General features: G+C 43.5%; 1 protein-coding gene across 16 annotated transcripts in view; it reads left to right on the top strand.

The window, feature by feature from the left end:
- Nucleotides 1–18,064, top strand: part of SYNE2 (spectrin repeat containing nuclear envelope protein 2) — a 330,800-nt gene that overhangs the window by 217,979 nt on the left and 94,757 nt on the right. For 14 of the 16 annotated variants that reach the window (XM_044231769.1, XM_044231767.1, XM_044231774.1 and 11 more), the window contains 7 exons: nucleotides 1,302–1,433; nucleotides 3,121–3,315; nucleotides 4,084–4,158; nucleotides 5,355–5,465; nucleotides 9,556–9,642; nucleotides 12,741–12,971; nucleotides 16,945–17,127. In XM_044231769.1, coding sequence (XP_044087704.1) covers nucleotides 1,302–1,433; nucleotides 3,121–3,315; nucleotides 4,084–4,158; nucleotides 5,355–5,465; nucleotides 9,556–9,642; nucleotides 12,741–12,971; nucleotides 16,945–17,127 — 1,014 coding nt within the window. Of the gene's footprint in view, nucleotides 1–1,106; nucleotides 1,186–1,301; nucleotides 1,434–3,120; nucleotides 3,316–4,083; nucleotides 4,159–5,354; nucleotides 5,466–9,555; nucleotides 9,643–12,481; nucleotides 12,585–12,740; nucleotides 12,972–16,944; nucleotides 17,128–18,064 lie in introns of those variants that run through there. The other 2 variants (XM_044231779.1, XM_044231780.1) reach the window with 2 other exon arrangements.

Genomic DNA, 18,064 nt, shown 5'->3' with positions numbered 1-18,064 from the left:
GACCAGCAGATGTCATTTCCTAACAACCACAGGGAGAAAAAAATAATCGGGTGCTCTCTGTACTGCTTTTTAATATGATAAAGAGAAGAAAACAAAGAGATACAAAATTTGATCTATTCTTTTTACGCTTTTTTCCTGCTTTTTTGGTTTCCTGGTCAGGAAAAGAAAATAACAGTTGTAACTATGCTTTCAAGTGGCTTCTTCATAGGATGAGAAGAGGGGACATAGAAGAGGAAATTATATTTTGTGTCAAGTTAGGTCTCAAACTGTGCTGCTAAAATTTTCCATTGTTATTGTGTAGGTGGACATCGGATGTTATCTCATGTATTTCAAAATTAAGTAAGCCAGTGGTAATGAAAATCATTAGAATATGGGACATTTCTTTTAATTTCTATTTTGAATATTATAAGTGCTCTCATTATGGAAAATAAGGCAAATTACTTGGGTGGGTGGGTAATAGGATGTAGCTTGTTATTGAGGGCTGGGGATCAGGTGTGTTCAGTGAACATATTTAGTTATTTCTAGCCTACAGCTAAAATTCTGATTAAATATTAAAGAAAATACAAGGAAGAATTCTACACTGGCCAGGAACTTGGAAGTTTTAAAAGGCGTTTTGCTTCATTGTGTAGCGCGTACCAAGGAAATCGCTACCCTTTATCTTTCTATCATACTTTGAACATACAGTTTAGTACACAGATAGGTTTGAGCTTCAGTACTTAACACTAGATTCAGTGTGTTGTTCTGGTTAACTTGACCATTTCCTCCTACAAACTCAGACTGCTTTTGAACCCTCAACCTCTTACTCATAAAATGCACATCACTAATCCCAAGGGCTGCCGGGTGAGGACGTGGTTCATTGGGAAAATTCATCATCTCTCAGATCACATGCCCTCTCCACTCCAAATCAGTAATGTCACCTTTCTGTGTGAAAAGCTTCACATGGAGCAGGCATTAAAAGAGCCTGTATTTTCATAAAACTTGGCAACTTCCGGTTAACGTGCCATAAAATGCTTCCCAGAATAAGCCCACTAAACCGGAAATACTTAAGAGCAAAGGCGTGTCTTACTATGCTTGTACTCCGAGTGCTGCTCAGGGTGTCCCGGCATCCAGTAGAGCAAGAAAGTCAGGCACCAGCTCTATTTCTCTCCGTATTTAGGCTGCCATTTTCTCTTACAAACAGTGTGGGTGTGTATTTGTTGTAATTGATTGAAACTTGTGGTGGGGATGGACGTTGAAAGTAATCCATGAATCTAGTCCTTAGATTATGACAAAGATTCTTCTTTGGGGGGCTTATTTTATAGATCGTCATAAAACAGACTGATGAATGCAATGAAGACATAGAAAATTTGAAGCAGATCTTAAATAATTATTCAGCTGAGTTCTCCCCTGAATGTGTATCACCAGACCAAGCTGCCAACCTGACAGAAGTACAGGTATGTCTCTTTCATTTATTTGCCCTGCAGTTCATTCTGTAATCACTTACCAAGCCATTGGTGTCTAGAATCTGCCTTTGGGATGGTATGATATGTTTCTTCCTTCTCTCTTCCAGTTGAAGGTACATTATGTGTACCTTCCTTTCCATTCCTGTTTCATAAAAGAGGTGCATTTGGGTCTGAATTTGCTCTGCTACTGAAGAAGCTGGTATAACACAGGATATTTGGACAACCTGACTTTCCATCTCGCTTTTTGAGATGGGGGCCAGGCAGGGTGGGTGGGCTGGGCTTTTTGTAGGTAAAGACCCTGAACCCTGTTGTAATGAAGACATATACTAAGTAGTATTTCCATATGCCATAATTAGCAACATCCTGTAGACCCAGTTATAGTGGTGTTCATATTGACCCTCTACTGCTAGGCTTTTTTTTTTTTTTTTTAATTTAGTCTTTATTTTTGAATTAATGTTTCTATAACAAAAAAACCCGAGTGTGTGCCAAGTGTTGTAAAGAGCTGCGTTTATCCTACTATCAAGCTGATTGGGCAGGCCAGTGCTATGGTATTCCAAACCGGGTTGTGAAACTAGCTAGCTGTGAGGTCTAAAGCAAATTACCAACAGAGGGGTCTAAGGGGACACACCTATTAGGTGGTGGACTCAGTAAGGCAGACTCAACATTAAAGACTCAGTATGGTAAATCTGTTAAATTTCCCATTACATTAAAAAATACGAGGACCCCAAAGAGCTTTGGTTTATATGAATCATATCTACTGATAGAGAAAGAAATGAAAACTCAAACATGTAAAAATAATTTAGTTTATTTTAAAATAAAAATATACCCATTACATATTGATAGAAATAACATATTTTTTATGAAAGAAGTTACAGTTTCCAAAAGGGTCTGTAGTGAGAGGAGTGACTTCATTTTACATTTTTGCAAATCTCAAATGTCTGGCTTGGTAGAAGACAGCTAGGTTCTCGTCTGCTTCTGCATTCCGTCTGTTGAGGTATGTAGTTGGGTTTGAAGTATATGAAAACAACCCAGCCTCTCAAGAACATGTACTTGGAAAAGAAAGGAATATTTTAATAACCCTTTTGAATAATTGTAGCGATTCTTTGAAACTAAACTCCAACCAGTAGAAGTTACTCCCCAGTTTAGTCATTAAATGGAATCCAAAGCCATGTCAATGAACTTTCATGCCCTTGGATTAAGTTTCATTGGCCTATTTGTATTTTGAATGGATCTTCTAATCGTGCATGGTTTTATGACATCATGCTTGATTGTGTGGAAAATTTTATTTGGCCAGTTACACAGATCCTCCAAATATGTCAACCTTTCCATAGTTGATATTTTAAAAATTCACATTTGCTAATACTAACACTTACCTTTGCAGAAAACTGTTGTGTTTTCTGCAAAAATAAGTGTTAGTATTAACAAGTGTGAATCTGATGGACCGGGTTGTCCAGTGAAGCTAAGTCATCCTATGAGGGAGCTTATAAACCCTTGCCAGGTCATTTGGCAACACAGCCAGGGTGGGGAGGAGCTGTACCATCCCAGACATTCACTCCTGGCTCTGCACACCAAATAGCATAGAACACGCATCCCCCCCTCATACCAAATGATGCGAGCTCCTGGGGGCAGGCAGCAGCCTCAGATGGCTCACAGCGATGCAAACGCTCTTTCTGCACAGGGAGATATTGAAGGTATGGAAAAGCAGATTCTGAGTTTGAATCAGAAGAAGGAGAACCTGCTGGTGGACCTGAAGGCTGCCATACTAACCCTTCACCAGCATTTACAGCAAGACCAGCCAGCATTAGAACAAGAAATGCTGTCAAGCGGAGCATCAGAGGAGGAGGGAGTGGCCGAGAGGGATTCTGAGTGGAAGGTGGGTAGTACTTCAGGCTAATGTTGGTCCCACTCCCCCCACGGGAGTGCTGAATCGGTGTTATTTGTCCCCTGAAAAGCCTGTGGCATCTAGGGTGATGGCCTATGGGATTTTTTTTTTAATTAAAGATTTTTATTTATTTATTTGATAGATGGAGATCACAAGTAAGCAGAGAGGCAGGCAGAGAGAGAGAGAGGAGGAAGCAGACACCCCGCTGAGCAGAGAGCCCTATACGGGGCTTGATGCCTGGACTCTGAGATCATGACCTGAGCTGAAGGCAGAGGCTTTAACCCACTGAGCCACCCAAGCGCCCCTGGCCTATGGGAATTTTAAAAGTGGAGCTATTTGCCTGAAATTGTTCACTAGGGAATATAAATCCTCAGGCTCGTCTGTTCCGAACTCAACCTGGAATTCTTGGGCCCAGGTTCCTTGAGGTGTGAATGGAACTCCACGGGCAGGAGGGTGGGAGCATTCCTGGAAGGATCTTTGTCCCAACCGGTTAGCCCAGTGCAGAGTCAAAAATGGACCTGACCCCACTCTAAGCCCACTTGGAGCCCACAGCGGTGGATCCCATTTTGAACTGTTGGAGGACGGGCCACAGGGAGCGATGTGGGTAAAAGGGATAGAGATCTGACCTACATGGGTGGGCGGGCTTCTTGAATTAAGGGAGTGAACAATTAGCTACACAAAGACGCGGCCAGGCGGGGCCGGGATCCTGGGGATGGTGACCAGCAAAGCGGCTACAAGTGTTTGTGCTGTGCCTTCCAGGTGAACAAAACCGGTTCCATGTCTTTCCTGCCAGCGCTCACGGAAGAGGCGGAAGAGAGCTCCCTGAAGAGCGAAGTAAGGAACACGATTTTCTCATTATATTGCATGAGAACCGATCGCTGAAAGAAGTTCAGTTCAATGGGAAGCTCTTAAAAATGAATGGAAACACGAGGATTTTAAAATGTAATGCCGCTGTTTTATAAGGGCGATTGAAGCCATTCTCCTACATTATTAACGTCAAGTGCGTCTAAATCTACTTCTTGCCCAAGTGGGAGAAATGCAATTCAGACACACTCGTTAGCAGAAGGGAGGAGGTGAAGTTCTTAGTCATATCCTGACTTCTGAGTATATCCTCTGAAGTTTGGAGAGTGTGTTGCTGGGTTGGCACTCCTGGTGTGCTTTGTAGAACTTAATTTTTTCAGATTTGAATTAGTCTGAAGCAGCATTGTGTTCGCAGCTAACACTACTCATCCTTACGACTTTGTTAGAACAGATTGAAGGGGACATGGACAGTTGTCTTTCTTGGTATCAATTTTCGTTTCATACTTCAAAAACAAAAGGTATGATGGGTCTTGTGCCGAAAGGAAGGAAATTGGAGCGATCGGTCTTCTCTGTGTCTCACATGTCACCACTAGACACTTCCTCTGCTCATTTTATGGACTAGGACCACTCTCACATGGAGCCACCGGCTTCCCTGTAGACCAGGACAGCATAGAACAGGGTGGTAGGACAAGGGAGAGCACAGGCACACTGTATGCTCAGACCACCAGCTTCGTAATCTGATGATGCCCCTTCACGGCAGACGGAAGAGTGAGAACAGAGGAGGAACTGGGGCCAAGAATAGACAGCCTGGGCGTGTGGTTCTAATTTAAGACCTCTATTTGTCTCTGAGCTGATACGTTTATAATATCCCCTGTTTGTCTTTGGCAACAGCAAAACACATGCTCATCAGGCCATTATTTAAAGATAACATTTAAGGTTAATTTACCAAAGCAGATGAAATTCCTAAAGCGCCATTTTAAAGAACCTTCTTGAGAGATGTGAGCTGACTTCCAACTTTTCAGAATATCGTTTAGGCTTCAGGAAGGTCAACCACATTTGGACTCCTGTGACTTAGTTAGCCGAAGAAAGGGGTGAAAAACAGAGGAGGTGGGGAATTAAGGGCGATGGTTACACTGCCTGATAAACTGAGTTTTCCAGGAGAGGTAGGTAGGAGGCTGTGAGGATGGTAGGAAATGACTTTGTCACTAATCCATTGGTTACTGTGTTAGAACGGAGATAAGAAAGCAGAGCCGTCTTCTGGGTCTTGGTCTTCACTCTGGAAGCATGATAGGGATGTGGAGGAAGATAGAGCATCCTCGTCCTCTGGAACCATCGTTCAGGTAATACTGAGCATAACCAAATGGGTGGTTGAGGGTTCACAGGGACAGTAAAGGACATAAGTCCAAGGAATTTCTTGGTTGAAAGACTGTTAGGGAGGGAAGTTGCGGGGGCTGAATTTGTTGTAAGTTTCTCACCATTACTTCTGCACAAATTCAAAAACAGCCAAGTACTTGCTTATTATTTGCATTTTTGTTGTGTACTCAGTGATAACAGGAGAGTATTTTCTGAGAATTCCATATGCAAGAATTCAGACTGACATGACTCCAAGGAGCCCCTCTTTATTTTTTTTTTTAAGATTTTTTTTTAATTTATGTATTTGACAGATCACAAGCAGGCAGAGAGGCAGGCGGAGTGGGGGGGGGAAGCAGGCTCCCTGCTGAGCAGAGAGCCTGATGCGGGGCTCCATCCCAGGATCCCGGATCATGACCTGAGCCCAAGGCAGAGACTTAACCCACTGAGCCACCCAGGCGCCCCTAGGAGCCCCTCTTTAAAAGGTTCACCATAGGGACGCCTGGGTGGCGCAGTTGGTTAAACGACTGCCTCCGGCTCAGGGCGTGATCCTGGAGTCCCGGGATCGAGTCCCACATCAGGCTCCCAGCTCCATGGGGAGTCTGCTTCGCTCTCTGACCTTCTCCTCGCTCATGCTCTCTCTCACTGTCTCTCTCTCTCAAATAAATAAAATAAAATCTTAAAAAAAAAGGTTCACCATAGTGTTTCAAAGCATTTGACATACCTCTCTTTTAGGAGTAATTGGGAGAAGAGTCTCCCTTTAATCCTCTTTTTTGAACAAGGTAGTGTGTAATGTGTATTAATCTCTTTTTGTTCATTGTGACCTTCCAAATCTTCTCCAGCCTCTCAGACTAAAGGCCAAGTGCCCTTACCTTGGAAAATCATTATAAGCTAATGTGAAAACGATGTTTTCCCCTTGTTCTGAAATATCCCAGCATCATCGCCACCTGCCTCCGGATCCTGGCTCTGGTCCAGGGCTCCCCCCTGCCCCCCGGCGCCCCCCACCCCCAGGCCAGTCCTTTCATTAAACCTCAGCGCCAGACTCTGCCTCTTGACCGGTTCCTTCCCTCTCTATCTGAGATGTAGTCAGTCTCCCCACCTCCAGCAAGTCTTTCTCCATCGTGGTCCCACCCTTCTAAACCAGCTGAGCATCCCAAAGCCCAGACTGTCTTAGAGACTGCCTTGCATGCCGGGAATGCCCTTCTCTCCCAGCCCGCCTGTAGACAGCATGCTCATTCACCCACTAGGGTCTGTCATCTTCCACTTTCTTCAAGAAGCCTCCGCCTTCCCTTCATCCTGGAAGCATTCTGAACCTCAGTTAGGACTTAACCACACTTTTATGCACATACAGACACAGTTCAGCGAATGGCAAAGAATTGATCTTTTACATGTTTATGTCCTGTACTGGGATCAGCATGGTACTTTAATGCATTGACTTTCTCCATCCTGCTTCCCTCGGGTCATTTACTATGCTTCCTCTTGTTCATACCCAGAGGTCTTTACTGGGGGCTTCTCACCTTTGGCCCCTGATTATAAATCAAATTTTTGCCCCTGGCTATGTTTAAATTGCCAATGACTATTAAAACATCAGTGTAGTGCCCCTTAATGAGTCCTAATCCTTACTAATCTCTCCAGCTTTAGACACTATCAGCATCTTTTCCTTCCTGAAATGCAGGGTGCCTTTGGCTTTCTAAATTCTGCGCCCTCTGGTCTCATCTCCCTGCAACCCCTCCTCTGTCACCTTCTCTTGCCCCAGCCACATGATGGTGGACATTTGTCTGGTGTTCTGTCCCCTTCCTTCCCTCATTTCCCTCAGGGCAGTTTTATCTCCTGTAGGTTTGGTAGTCCCCTCTGTGCCAGTGATCCCCACATCAAGCCTCTTGTCTTGACTTTTCCTTTAAGTCTGTTTTACATTTCTACCTTGCTGATAGATTTCTCTTTTTGGATGTGTTTCCTTCATCTCAAATCATTTTACTAACTTCCTTCAAAAACCGTTGCTTCTAATTTCTCCATGTCTGTTGATGGCACCACAATTTCCTCAGAGTCTAAGACAAACTTCAGAGTCTTGTCAGGTACATCACTTCTCTTGCCTTCCATGTCCAGGCAGTGGCCAAGTGATGTCCATTCAGTCTTTACATCCTCCTTCCCATGATTTTGCCATCCTATTCCAGGCAGTTGTGACTCTGCCCTGGACTTGTGGAATAGCCTTCTAATTGGTTTTAGAGCCTCCAGTTATTTTGCTGAGTGCATCTTAGTAACTGATGACTCTCCCTTAAACCATTATCTGATTACCAGATTCTGATTATCTGCTGAGTAAAATGCATTCTTCTTAGCCTTTCCAGATTTCACTATCTTGACCTCCCTTTCCAGTTTTGCCTAAGCTTTACTTTTAGTTCTGATTTGCACCTTTCTAATAGCAGCTCTTGTTTTCAGTATAAGAAGCTGAAAAGTAACATTTTGTTAGTTACTTTTAGATGCTTTCTATATGTCATCTTGTTTAGTAATCACAGGCATGAGTAAGGTCGTTGTAGTCCTACCTCATAGGCTCAGAGAAGCCCAGTTAACTTATCTGAGATCATGCAGCTTGTAACAAACAAGATTTGTTGATTATATTTTTCCTACCACATGATATTAATTATTTGTGTAGATATCATTTTCCGATTGTATAACCTTGGTTAACTTAATTGGGAGTGCTGGGTCAAAGTATACATCCATTAAGTGTCACACACATTATCAAACTAGAAAGTTTGCCCTCTGGAAACACCATATCAGTTTTATTCCTTACAGGAATGCATGGAAATGCCCCAAACTGACATGGGTTATTTTCAGCTTCAGCCAGGCTTATCCAGTGGTTTAAATGACATTTATGTTCTAAGAATGTTGAATATGTGTTTATTGACTTTTGTATTCTTATTTTTAAAGATGTATTTATTCACTTGAGAGAGAGAGCACGTGTGCACATGTGCAAGAGGGGTGGGGTGGGGGGAGGCAAAGGGAGGGAGGGTCTGAAGCCGAGTCCCTTCTGAGTAAGGAGCCTGATGTGGGGCTTGATCTCATGACCCTGAGATCATGACATGAGCCAAAACCAAGAGGTGGAACCAGGATGGGGACACTTCAGCGATTCTGCCCCCCAGGTGTTCCTGTTTTGTCTTCTTCTTTTGTGAGTTGCTTGCTCATGCCCTTTGACTTTTTCTCTACATAGGGTTTGATGTTTTTCCTTACTGACTTATAAGGATATATATTAAGGATATTAACACATTGTAAGCTATTATCTCAGTTTGTTCATTTATTTTTAACTTAGGTTATGATGCTTTTTAAGGTAAACATTATTATTTTTTTATGTTGCTAATATTAACATTCTTTCCCTTTCTTGTCATGCTTTCAAAGTCCTTCCCCACTGCTACATTAGAAAAAGATTCACTTTTTGGTAAGAGAGTTTTTAGGGTATAACTTTTACATTTAAATAGTAGATACAGGGGCACCTGGGTGACTTAGTTGGTTGATTGACTGACAAGCTCTTAATTTTGGCTCAGGTCATGATCTCAGGGTTGTGAGATCAACCTCTATGTTGGACTTAATGCTGGGCATGGAGTCTGCTTGAGATTCTCTCTCTCCCTCTCTCCCTCTACCCCTCCAACCCTACTTGCACTGTCTCTAAAAATTAATTAATAAATATTAGATACAATTAGAATCCATTATTGGGAGTGAGACAATGATTTGGTTATACTTTCTCATGAAATACCAGAATAGCTCCCAAATTTAATAAGTTAATCTTTCCCCCTTTTATTTGAAAGGTGGCCTTTAGCGTATAATTTCACTTAATTTTAGTTCTCCTATTAATCCACTTAAATACAGAATTGTATAGATTTCCTTGTAGGTTCCTCATTAACTAGAGAGCTTTGGAAAATTCAAGACTTTCAAATAAAGACAAACCTGAGGGAACTGATTTCCACCCCCCCCCGCAATGAACCAACTTTTCTCAAAATGCGCCTGACTTTTCGGGACATTTCTACAATCAAGTGATACGTAAAATGAGCCAAGGCAGGAAGCTTTCTGGACTTCTGGTTCTCTTCTTTACAGGAGGCAGCTGAGAAAATAAGCACATGTGATAATCCAATGGCCCAAAGTCTTACACCAGACTCACCGAGTCCCAACCAAATAGAGGAGGTAAGTCCCTACCGGTAACAAGCAAACTGCTCGGGTTTCTGGGCGAGCACACAGAGCTGACCAGCTCTCTGTGTTTGCAATACTTTGTATATCAAGGCAAGAGTTCTTTGTCAACTTAAGCATCTTCATATGTGCTGGCAAGCTGGAGAACTGGAAGATTTGCCATCAGTGACCTAGCATGTAAGCATGGTGCAGAGCGAGGAAGGATTTAGCGCTTGCTCACCCTTAAATATCCAGAGCGAGCTAGCCTTTCCACCAACAGCTACTTCTTTCTTCTGTAGCTGTAACTTATGTAACAAGTTTGTGTATAGTGGTGCTGGCAGGGGGGAGACTTAGAGATGTTTGTAGAATTGACTGTAAAATATTAAGGAGTAAATTCAAAGCATCGGTATTTTGACATGAAATACAGCCACCGCCAGAAAATTAGTTTGCATTTTAACTGAATCCTGTTACTTCGATCAGTGGTGTGTCAATGCAGAAACCAAGCTTTGTGACATTCACCAAGAGAGAGCCTGACTTGGATGCTAGAGCATCAGCAAAGTCATGTGAAGAACGTGGACTTGTGGATCCCAAGGCATAATGAAGTCAGGGATTGAATCATGGTGGCCTGGCCCCTGAGCCCAGTAAAGGGTTGGGTATTACTAATTGACGGTTACGTGGTAGAGAGGACATAATTCTCTTTAACAAGAAATGCTTGGGGTAATACTTTTGAGCGCCCCCCCCCAAATGCACAATCATAAAACAGTCACTTAAATCATTTCTGGTTTTAGAATTTAGGGCTGTCATTTAGAAGAGATATTTAGCAGAGGTATAATTGTGGGGAAAAACTGTAGACTCTGAATGAAAAGATGGTAGAGTTGTGTTACCTCAGGCAAGTAACTTACACGTGGGCCCAAGCTTCTCAGAAGCAAAGTGGTAAAATGGGAGGTGAGTGAATTGCTTAAGCATTAAATGAACTTAGGTTTCTTTGACTATAAAAAGGGGTGGGTGAACTGGTTACTGGCAGGTTTCCCAGGCCACCTTTGCAAGTGCAGTTTCTATGGTTGCAAATATTCTTTTTTCCCCTTCCGTTCACCTTTGGATTCTCTTCAGTGTCAAATAACTAGCAAGTAAAGCCCAGATTAGTTATCCAGCTTCCTTGTTTTCTCATTAATTCAGCGAGTTAGTGAAAAAGGAAAGAAACTCAATATTGCCATTAAAAAATGTGTGTGGCCCATGATAGGTGCTCAAATAATGTTTTTGAATAAATAAAGAAGGTCGATGGTAAATCTGTTATCACAGACTAATTAGGTAATATTAATGATTGTTATTTTGGGTGACAAAAAAAGAAGATCCCCCAATCTTTGCCAGCAATATCTGAAAACTAGAAGTTAATTAGTTGATTGGCAGTTGGTGTTTGGCAGTAAAATCACACCACTGTTGCTTTTAAGAAATCCGGATTAAAAAAAAAAATCAGGATTAAAAAAAGAAAATTGAAACCAGGTGACTCCCAAGTGCAGACCCAGTTGTGCAGAGAAACAGAAGGCAATGGAAGACTTTCTTCAAGAAAGGTGATTCTTAAATAAAAATATTGACTTGAAGGCACGGGAGAAACAGTGTTTTGTCAGTAAAGATCATACAGGTGAAGTTAATACATGGTTGGGGGAGCAGATGCAACTCAGAGACACTTCTGCTAAGCCAGCTTTCCTAGTACTCACCATGTGTGTGAGAAATGGATATTTTCACACCCTGCATGTTGTTGTTACCACTTGCCTGTTTTGTTTACTTTTGTTGTACAAAATTCTGTAGACTTTGGGAATTTTTCTGCCTTTGAGTTGAGCTAGGGTATACATTTGTGAACTATTTTAGATGCTAACACGTAGTTAGCAAAGTCTTATATAGAAAATATTGTAGTTTATCGTAATCATAATAAATACTTACTGAGATCAATAATCTTGTAGAGCAAACACAAATTCCTGAAAGCATTTCTCTAGAAGGGTTTGATAGAATCTTTCAGTATTCTGGAAAAGGATGTGAGAAGCAAATACATCTGTGTATCAGATCTTCTTTTACTTCCATATTGAAAATATCTAATATATATTTTTAAAGATTATTTATTTATTTGTCAGAGAGAGAAAGAGAGCACACGTGCACACACACAGACAAACGGGGAGCATCAGGCAGAGGGAGAAGCAGGTTCCCTGCTGAGCAAGAAGCCCAGTGTGGGACTCGATCCTAGGACTCTGGGATCATGACCTGAGCTGAAGGCAAATGGTTAACTGACTGAGCCAGGCAGGCATTCCTGAAAACATCTATATTATTAATAGAATACTCGATTTGGTATCCTGCAGAAATTTTTCTTTTGGATCAATAAGCCACCCAGGTGCTTCAGTAAGAACACATCTTATATCATGCTTGCTTTGTACTTTAGTGTAAGCACCTTAACTCAGTAATATTTGAGTATCTAGACAGTGAAAAGCAGTTTCAGGGACTCTCTCATAAGAACAGAAGAAAAATTCCAGATTACCCCACTAAAGCTCATTAGTTGACTCACACTACTTTCAACAGGGAGAAATTTAGATGTGTAATAGTATGCATGTCGGGGGGAAAAAAAAAGAAAAGCTACAATATTTTAAAATCTACTTGTTGAGTGTGTGGCACATTTCCTTGTATCCCAGCCGGTGTGTAAAGAGCCTTTTTTTCCTGTTTGATCAGAGCTCACAGCAATGTAAGCATTGCTTAATCATGTGTCACACAAATTCATACGCTGGCCAATTCGCTGCACAGTTTCAGATACACACACCCACACCCTCTCACCTGTCTCCCGGGGCCCACTCGCTGTTTAATGAACTGTGAAGCCCGTTTGCGTCCTCTGTGCCTGGGAACACCACCTGTGTACATGCAGATCGGCTGCTTGGAAACCTGGAGCACGAGGTCACGTGATACTTGCTATGAGTGTGGAGGTGCATTTTTCTCTTCTTTCTTACTTCTGCCCTTATTTACTTGTTTTCTCATAACTGGGGGAAATGCTGGAAGTTCCCAGCCTTTTGCAAGCTCAAATCTGCAAACTTGGGATTCCATGGCTTTTCACTGCTGGCTTATCTTTGGGTTTGTCTTAGGGTGCCACACCTCCTCTCAAGGCTGCTGCTGTGGGCTTTTCCGACAAGCAAGGAGCTTTTGAGTCCACGGTGGAGAAATTTGGGCCCGAGCCTGCGGAAATCCTCCATGCCTGCAAGACCCAGGTGGCCGAGCTGGAGCTGTGGCTGCACCAAGCTAACGTGGCATTCGAGCCGGAAACGTTAGATGCAGACATGCAGCAGGTGGTGGAACAGCAGCTGGTAGGGTGCCAGGTAAGGCTCCTGGGTTGGAGTTCATGGCTGGCCGCCTCACCAATCACCTTCCAAGACTGGGTGAAGTTCTCTTAAAGCAACAGTGCGTTTCTTCCTGTTATTCAGACCCCTGTGTTTATCTTGGCCTCAGGTTTTTGTTCTTGGGGTACTTCTTTGAGGTTTATGGAAGCAGAGTATTTGGAGAGACCGTAGTGGCTAAGAGCTCCGAATGTAGAATCCGGATCCAGCTCCGTCACATTAACTATGAACTTGGGGACTTTAGCTTTCTACCTCATTTTCCTCATGTGGTCAGTTATCTCATAGGACTTTGCAGGGTTCAGTGAGATAAGGCACAAAAACCAGTGTCAGGTGTATCAAGTGTCTGAGAAGGGCTCAGTGAAGGCTGTTACTTGTATTCATAGTAAGTCCTTAGAACTTCCATTCTTCTGAAGTGAAACCAAATAGCCTGACTTGCAAGATCACAGATACAGCATAAAAGGCGTTTGCTGCCATTTTACTGTGAATGCTCCTACTCTCGCTGGGGGAGTGGCGGGGTGGGGGGCACAGGGGACAGGAAAATAAACCTCCTTGCCTTTAGTCATTTTGAGTAACATTTGCTGGCTCGGCCGAAAGGATGGGATCTCTCTGTCCCTCCAGGGAAAAGCTAGAATGATGACATCACCACAGCATAATCCGGTGTCCCCAGGGGTGGTTAGATCACCCTTGGTCCGATATCTCAGCCTGATTGGCTCATTTGTCTGCCATAGTGGACACCAGAAATGAGGACATCATCTCAGAGTGCCCCCTTATCACTGGCCCAGCCACAGCGGAACTCCTCCCATGATAGCCCATTGGAGCTGCGGGTAGCCCCTCCTTGGTCATCCCCCGTTTGCGCACTAAGGTGCACAACCCTACAGTATCCAATGCCTGCTTCATAGGGTACCCAGGTGGATAGGCTGACCTCCTTCCCCAGGAAATCCCCACCTCTGACACCCAAAGTCAGCTCTTGATAGGGTGGGTTCCCTTAAATACTGGTGCTGCTGCGTGCCTGGTGGGGCCCAGAGGAGTCTGGAAAAGACCGTACCACGACACAGAGCAGTGTTGTGCTAAATTGGACCTGAGGTGTTCGAGATGTTGAGTCTCAGCCACGCAAAGCTCTGCAGGATAGATTTGCCCATTGATTGCTTTGCAGACCGGATGGACCCCATGCTGATTTCCTTGAGCACCACCAGAATCCCTTTCTCATGCCCCTTGGAGGGAAATCAAGGATTTGGGGGCTGGCGATGGAAAAACACGACCACAAGGTGGCAGTAGCGCACAACGGGCTTGCTTTGGGTAACATTTTGGCAGGAGCTCAAGGCCTGGGAAAGTCCCTCTCTCTGTAGGCGCCCTTCAAGAGGCTGTGGCAGGGAATAGAGGTGGGGCCATGACCTGGAAGGGAAGGAAAGCAGAGGAACTCTCAGGGGAGCAGGGAATCCAGAGGGGGTTGTGTGTCTAGGTGATGTCAGAGAGCTCCAGAGGGCAGCAGAGGCAAGGGTCTTCTAGACCCCAGAGTTGTGTGTCGACGATAGGGAGCAGATGTGGGTCCCACTTCAGGTTTGGTGCCAGTAGAATTTGAGCTGATGGTTCTGGCCTGCTGTGAAAAAGGAAGGGCCATAGGGGCGCCTGGGTGGTTCAGTCATGATCCCAGGGTCCTGGGATCTAGTGCCACATTGGGCTCCCTGCTCACAGGAAGCCTGCTGCTTCCTCTCCCACTTCCCCTGCTTGTGTTCCCTCTCTCGCTGTGTCTCTTTCTGTCAAATAAATGAAGTCTTTTTTAAAAAAGAAGCAACATAGGGACCCAGAGAGGGGCCATCTTTGGCTCATTTGTAGAACATCATGGCACATAAAACTTAATATTGATATATATAAAAAGCCTTCCTGTAGAAAACATGAAGTTCCCAGTGGGAACATGTCCAAAGGGCAGGAGCAAACAGATCAGTCAATAAAAAAACTATATTTGGTCATTTAATATTTGAGAAGAAATTGTTCAGCCTTGATTGTTAAGAACACGTGAATCAAAACAGCTGTTGTTTTGTTCCCGTGTTGCCTTGGCAAAAATTGTATCATCCTGGAAAACTCTGGGTGCACTATTCTGTGATTGTCTCCGTGTTTGGGGAGGTCAGCTATCCGAATATACAATGTCCATCTTATTTGACCTCATAACACCATTACTTTAAATGTGCCCTCTGAAAATAACCCAGAAAGAAAAATATTTGTGGCAGTGTTAATGACACATGTGAAGGACTGGAACCAGCTTAAAGGCTTCCCAATAAGGAAGTTCCATGAATCACGGAATATCCCACTTGCAGCTAGCAAAGTGGGAATCATGAAGCATATGTCTGTAGACACGTGTAAAAATATAAAGTATACATAAAATAGCTACATGGAAAAAAGCACAAAATTGTAGTACACTCTGTAGCCACTGTAAAATCTATGATTACGTGTTAAGTGTGGAGAAGTCTGTAGAGGATACAGGTAGTTTGCTTGGATAGTGGAGTTACAAGAATACATTCTTTGAAAATCTTGGTTTTGTTCTTATAGATTTTGTTTATTAGAGAGAGAGGGAGAGAACGAACAGGGGGGAGGGGTAGAGGCAGAGGGAGAAGCGGACTCCCCACTGAGCAGGGAGCCCAATTTGGGGCTTGACCCCAGGATCCTGGGATCATGACCTGAGCTGAAGGCAGACGCTTAAGGACTGAGCCACCCAAGTGCCCGTGTTTTTTGGTTTTTTGAGATTTTTTTAAGTAATGTATATACCTACTGTGGGGCTCAAACTCATAGCCCCAAGATCAAGAGTCACATGTTCTGCCCACTGAGCCCTCCAGGCACCCCTGAAAATGTGTTCTAAGCATAGTGTCTCCTTCAGTTTCTCTCAAAGAGCGGAACTTGTTCCTTGTTGAGCAAGTTTTAGCGCACACGACCCCAGTGCTGAAGTGGGACTCCAAATGCTGCTATTGCTTGGTGTGTGCTCAGCCAGTTGGCGTGACCGCTTGGGCTACCAAGTCCCAGAGGAGGGCTGACTCGACCTGTTGGGGAAGAATACAGTGACGGTGACTTACAGGGAAACTTACTTCATCTAGTGGATTTATTTTTAGATCCGTGTGTAAGTTGGCCAGTTGTATCAATGACTAAGTGTTTTAGGTTCCAAATTATTTCTTCTGTCATCTTCTTCTGATATTTTAGAAGTTTATTTAACTTGGGAAAAAGAGAAGGGAAAGAACCTTCCAAGGGTTCTGTGAAATTCTTTTGCTATTATTACGACTCAACTCTTGGATTGGAACAGGAAAAGGTTAGGAAAGTTTGGGATGGGGGGAGGGGTGGAATAATAATAGCATAGACTGTGTGTCAAGCACTGGCCAGAGTGCATGGACTTTAACTCCTATCTCCTCCGAGTAACCCTAGAAGGTAAGTTCTGTTAGTACCCCCATTTTGCAGATGACATGAAGGCACATTCATGCACAGTAAGGTGTTCAGGTTTACCCAGCTGCTAAGTGGGATCTGAACTCATTCGACTTCCACGGACGTGTTTTTGTTTTTGCTCTAAGTTTGTTTGTTTGTTCATCTAAGTAATCTCTGTATCTAACATGGGACTCGCACTCACTACTCTACAAGAGTCACGTGCTCTTCTCACTGAGCCAGCCAGTGTCTGTGTTCTTAACCACTGTGCTATGCTGGTTACATTCAACTGTATTTTCTAAAGGGATTATAGAGTCACTTATTTTAGATTATTTTGGAGGGTGACATCTGCAGTTTGAGATTGGTTTGGTTTTACCCCCATCCGAAAGCTCAAGAATTACGTGGAAATTGTTGTTGTTTTCCCAAGGTCCCTTCGAATCTGTGGTTCTGAGACTTATTACATATACTAGGTAGACAGAGGGAATCTAGCTCGTTTTAGAGTGTGATGCTTGTTCCAGACCAAAACCATGAACACTCCAGTGACTGTGTTTCCTAGGCCATGCTAACAGAGATCGAGCACAAGGTCGCCTCCCTGCTGGAGAGCTGCAGAGATCGAGGGCCGGGAGACAGTGGGGCCACTCAGCAGGAGGCTGAAGCTCTGTCTGTGAAACTAAAGACTGTGAAGTGCAATTTGGAAAAAGTCCAGATCATGCTTCAGGAGAAACACAGCGAAGACCAGGTAAAACACGGTCACATGCAGATGTGTGGGGGTGGATGATATGGGAGAGCTACCAGGAAGGAGTCTGGCAGAGGTGGTGAAACGGCTACTGAAGAATTCCACGGAGTACAGAAGATGGAGCCTCTTTTTTTTTTTTTTTTTAACAGAGAGAGAGAGAGATCACAAGTAGGCAGAGAGAGAGGGGGAAGCGGGCTCCCCACTGAGCAAAGAGCCCGAGGTGGGGCTCGATCCCAGGACCCTGAGATCATGATCTGAGCTGAAGGCAGAGGCTTTAACCCACTCAGCCACCCAGGAAGCCCCAAGATGGAGCCTCTTAAAGCTAGATGGGATGGCCATGTTGACTCTTGTTCCTGATCCCATTTTACCTTGTGGTTTTCCTACCTGGGCTGCTGTTGGTGACAGTGTAGGTTTGGTTTGGGCTGGTTTGATTGGTTGGATGGTTCTTGCTAGTAACGAGGCAGTGGAAGCCTTCTTCATAAAGGAAGGGTAAGTTTTAAAGAAAATTTGTGATTCTGGTTGACTGGAAAACAAAGCTCTTAAGAAGATTAAGATTTGATATCAGGAATATAAAATGTGTTTCCGGGGTCCTTCTTGTTATTCATTTACAAATATATATACTGATCCAAGTATCCTACAGTTACAGTGTTCTTGAGACTTTGAAAAGACTTCTGTGTTTATAAATGCAGATACACATCTATGAGTAGGGTCTTACTATGTGAGATTTGTGTCTGTACTTAGGAGATGGTGGTTCCTACTCAGAGAACTTACAGTCACAGAAATAAGATTGGCTGGATATACACAGGCTTCAAAGTTCCCCTTTCATCCTCCTGTGTTCTCTCTTTTTAAACAAAGATTCTTGACATAAGGGAAATTTGAATGCATAAGCATAACTATCTTTTTTTTTTTTAACTTTGTTCTTAAAACAGAAAAGCAGTAC

This window comes from Neovison vison, chromosome 13 (genome assembly GCF_020171115.1).
Source record: "Neovison vison isolate M4711 chromosome 13, ASM_NN_V1, whole genome shotgun sequence".
Classification (NCBI taxonomy): Eukaryota; Metazoa; Chordata; class Mammalia; order Carnivora; family Mustelidae; genus Neogale; species Neogale vison.
This window is presented reverse-complemented; position numbering and strand designations above follow the sequence as displayed.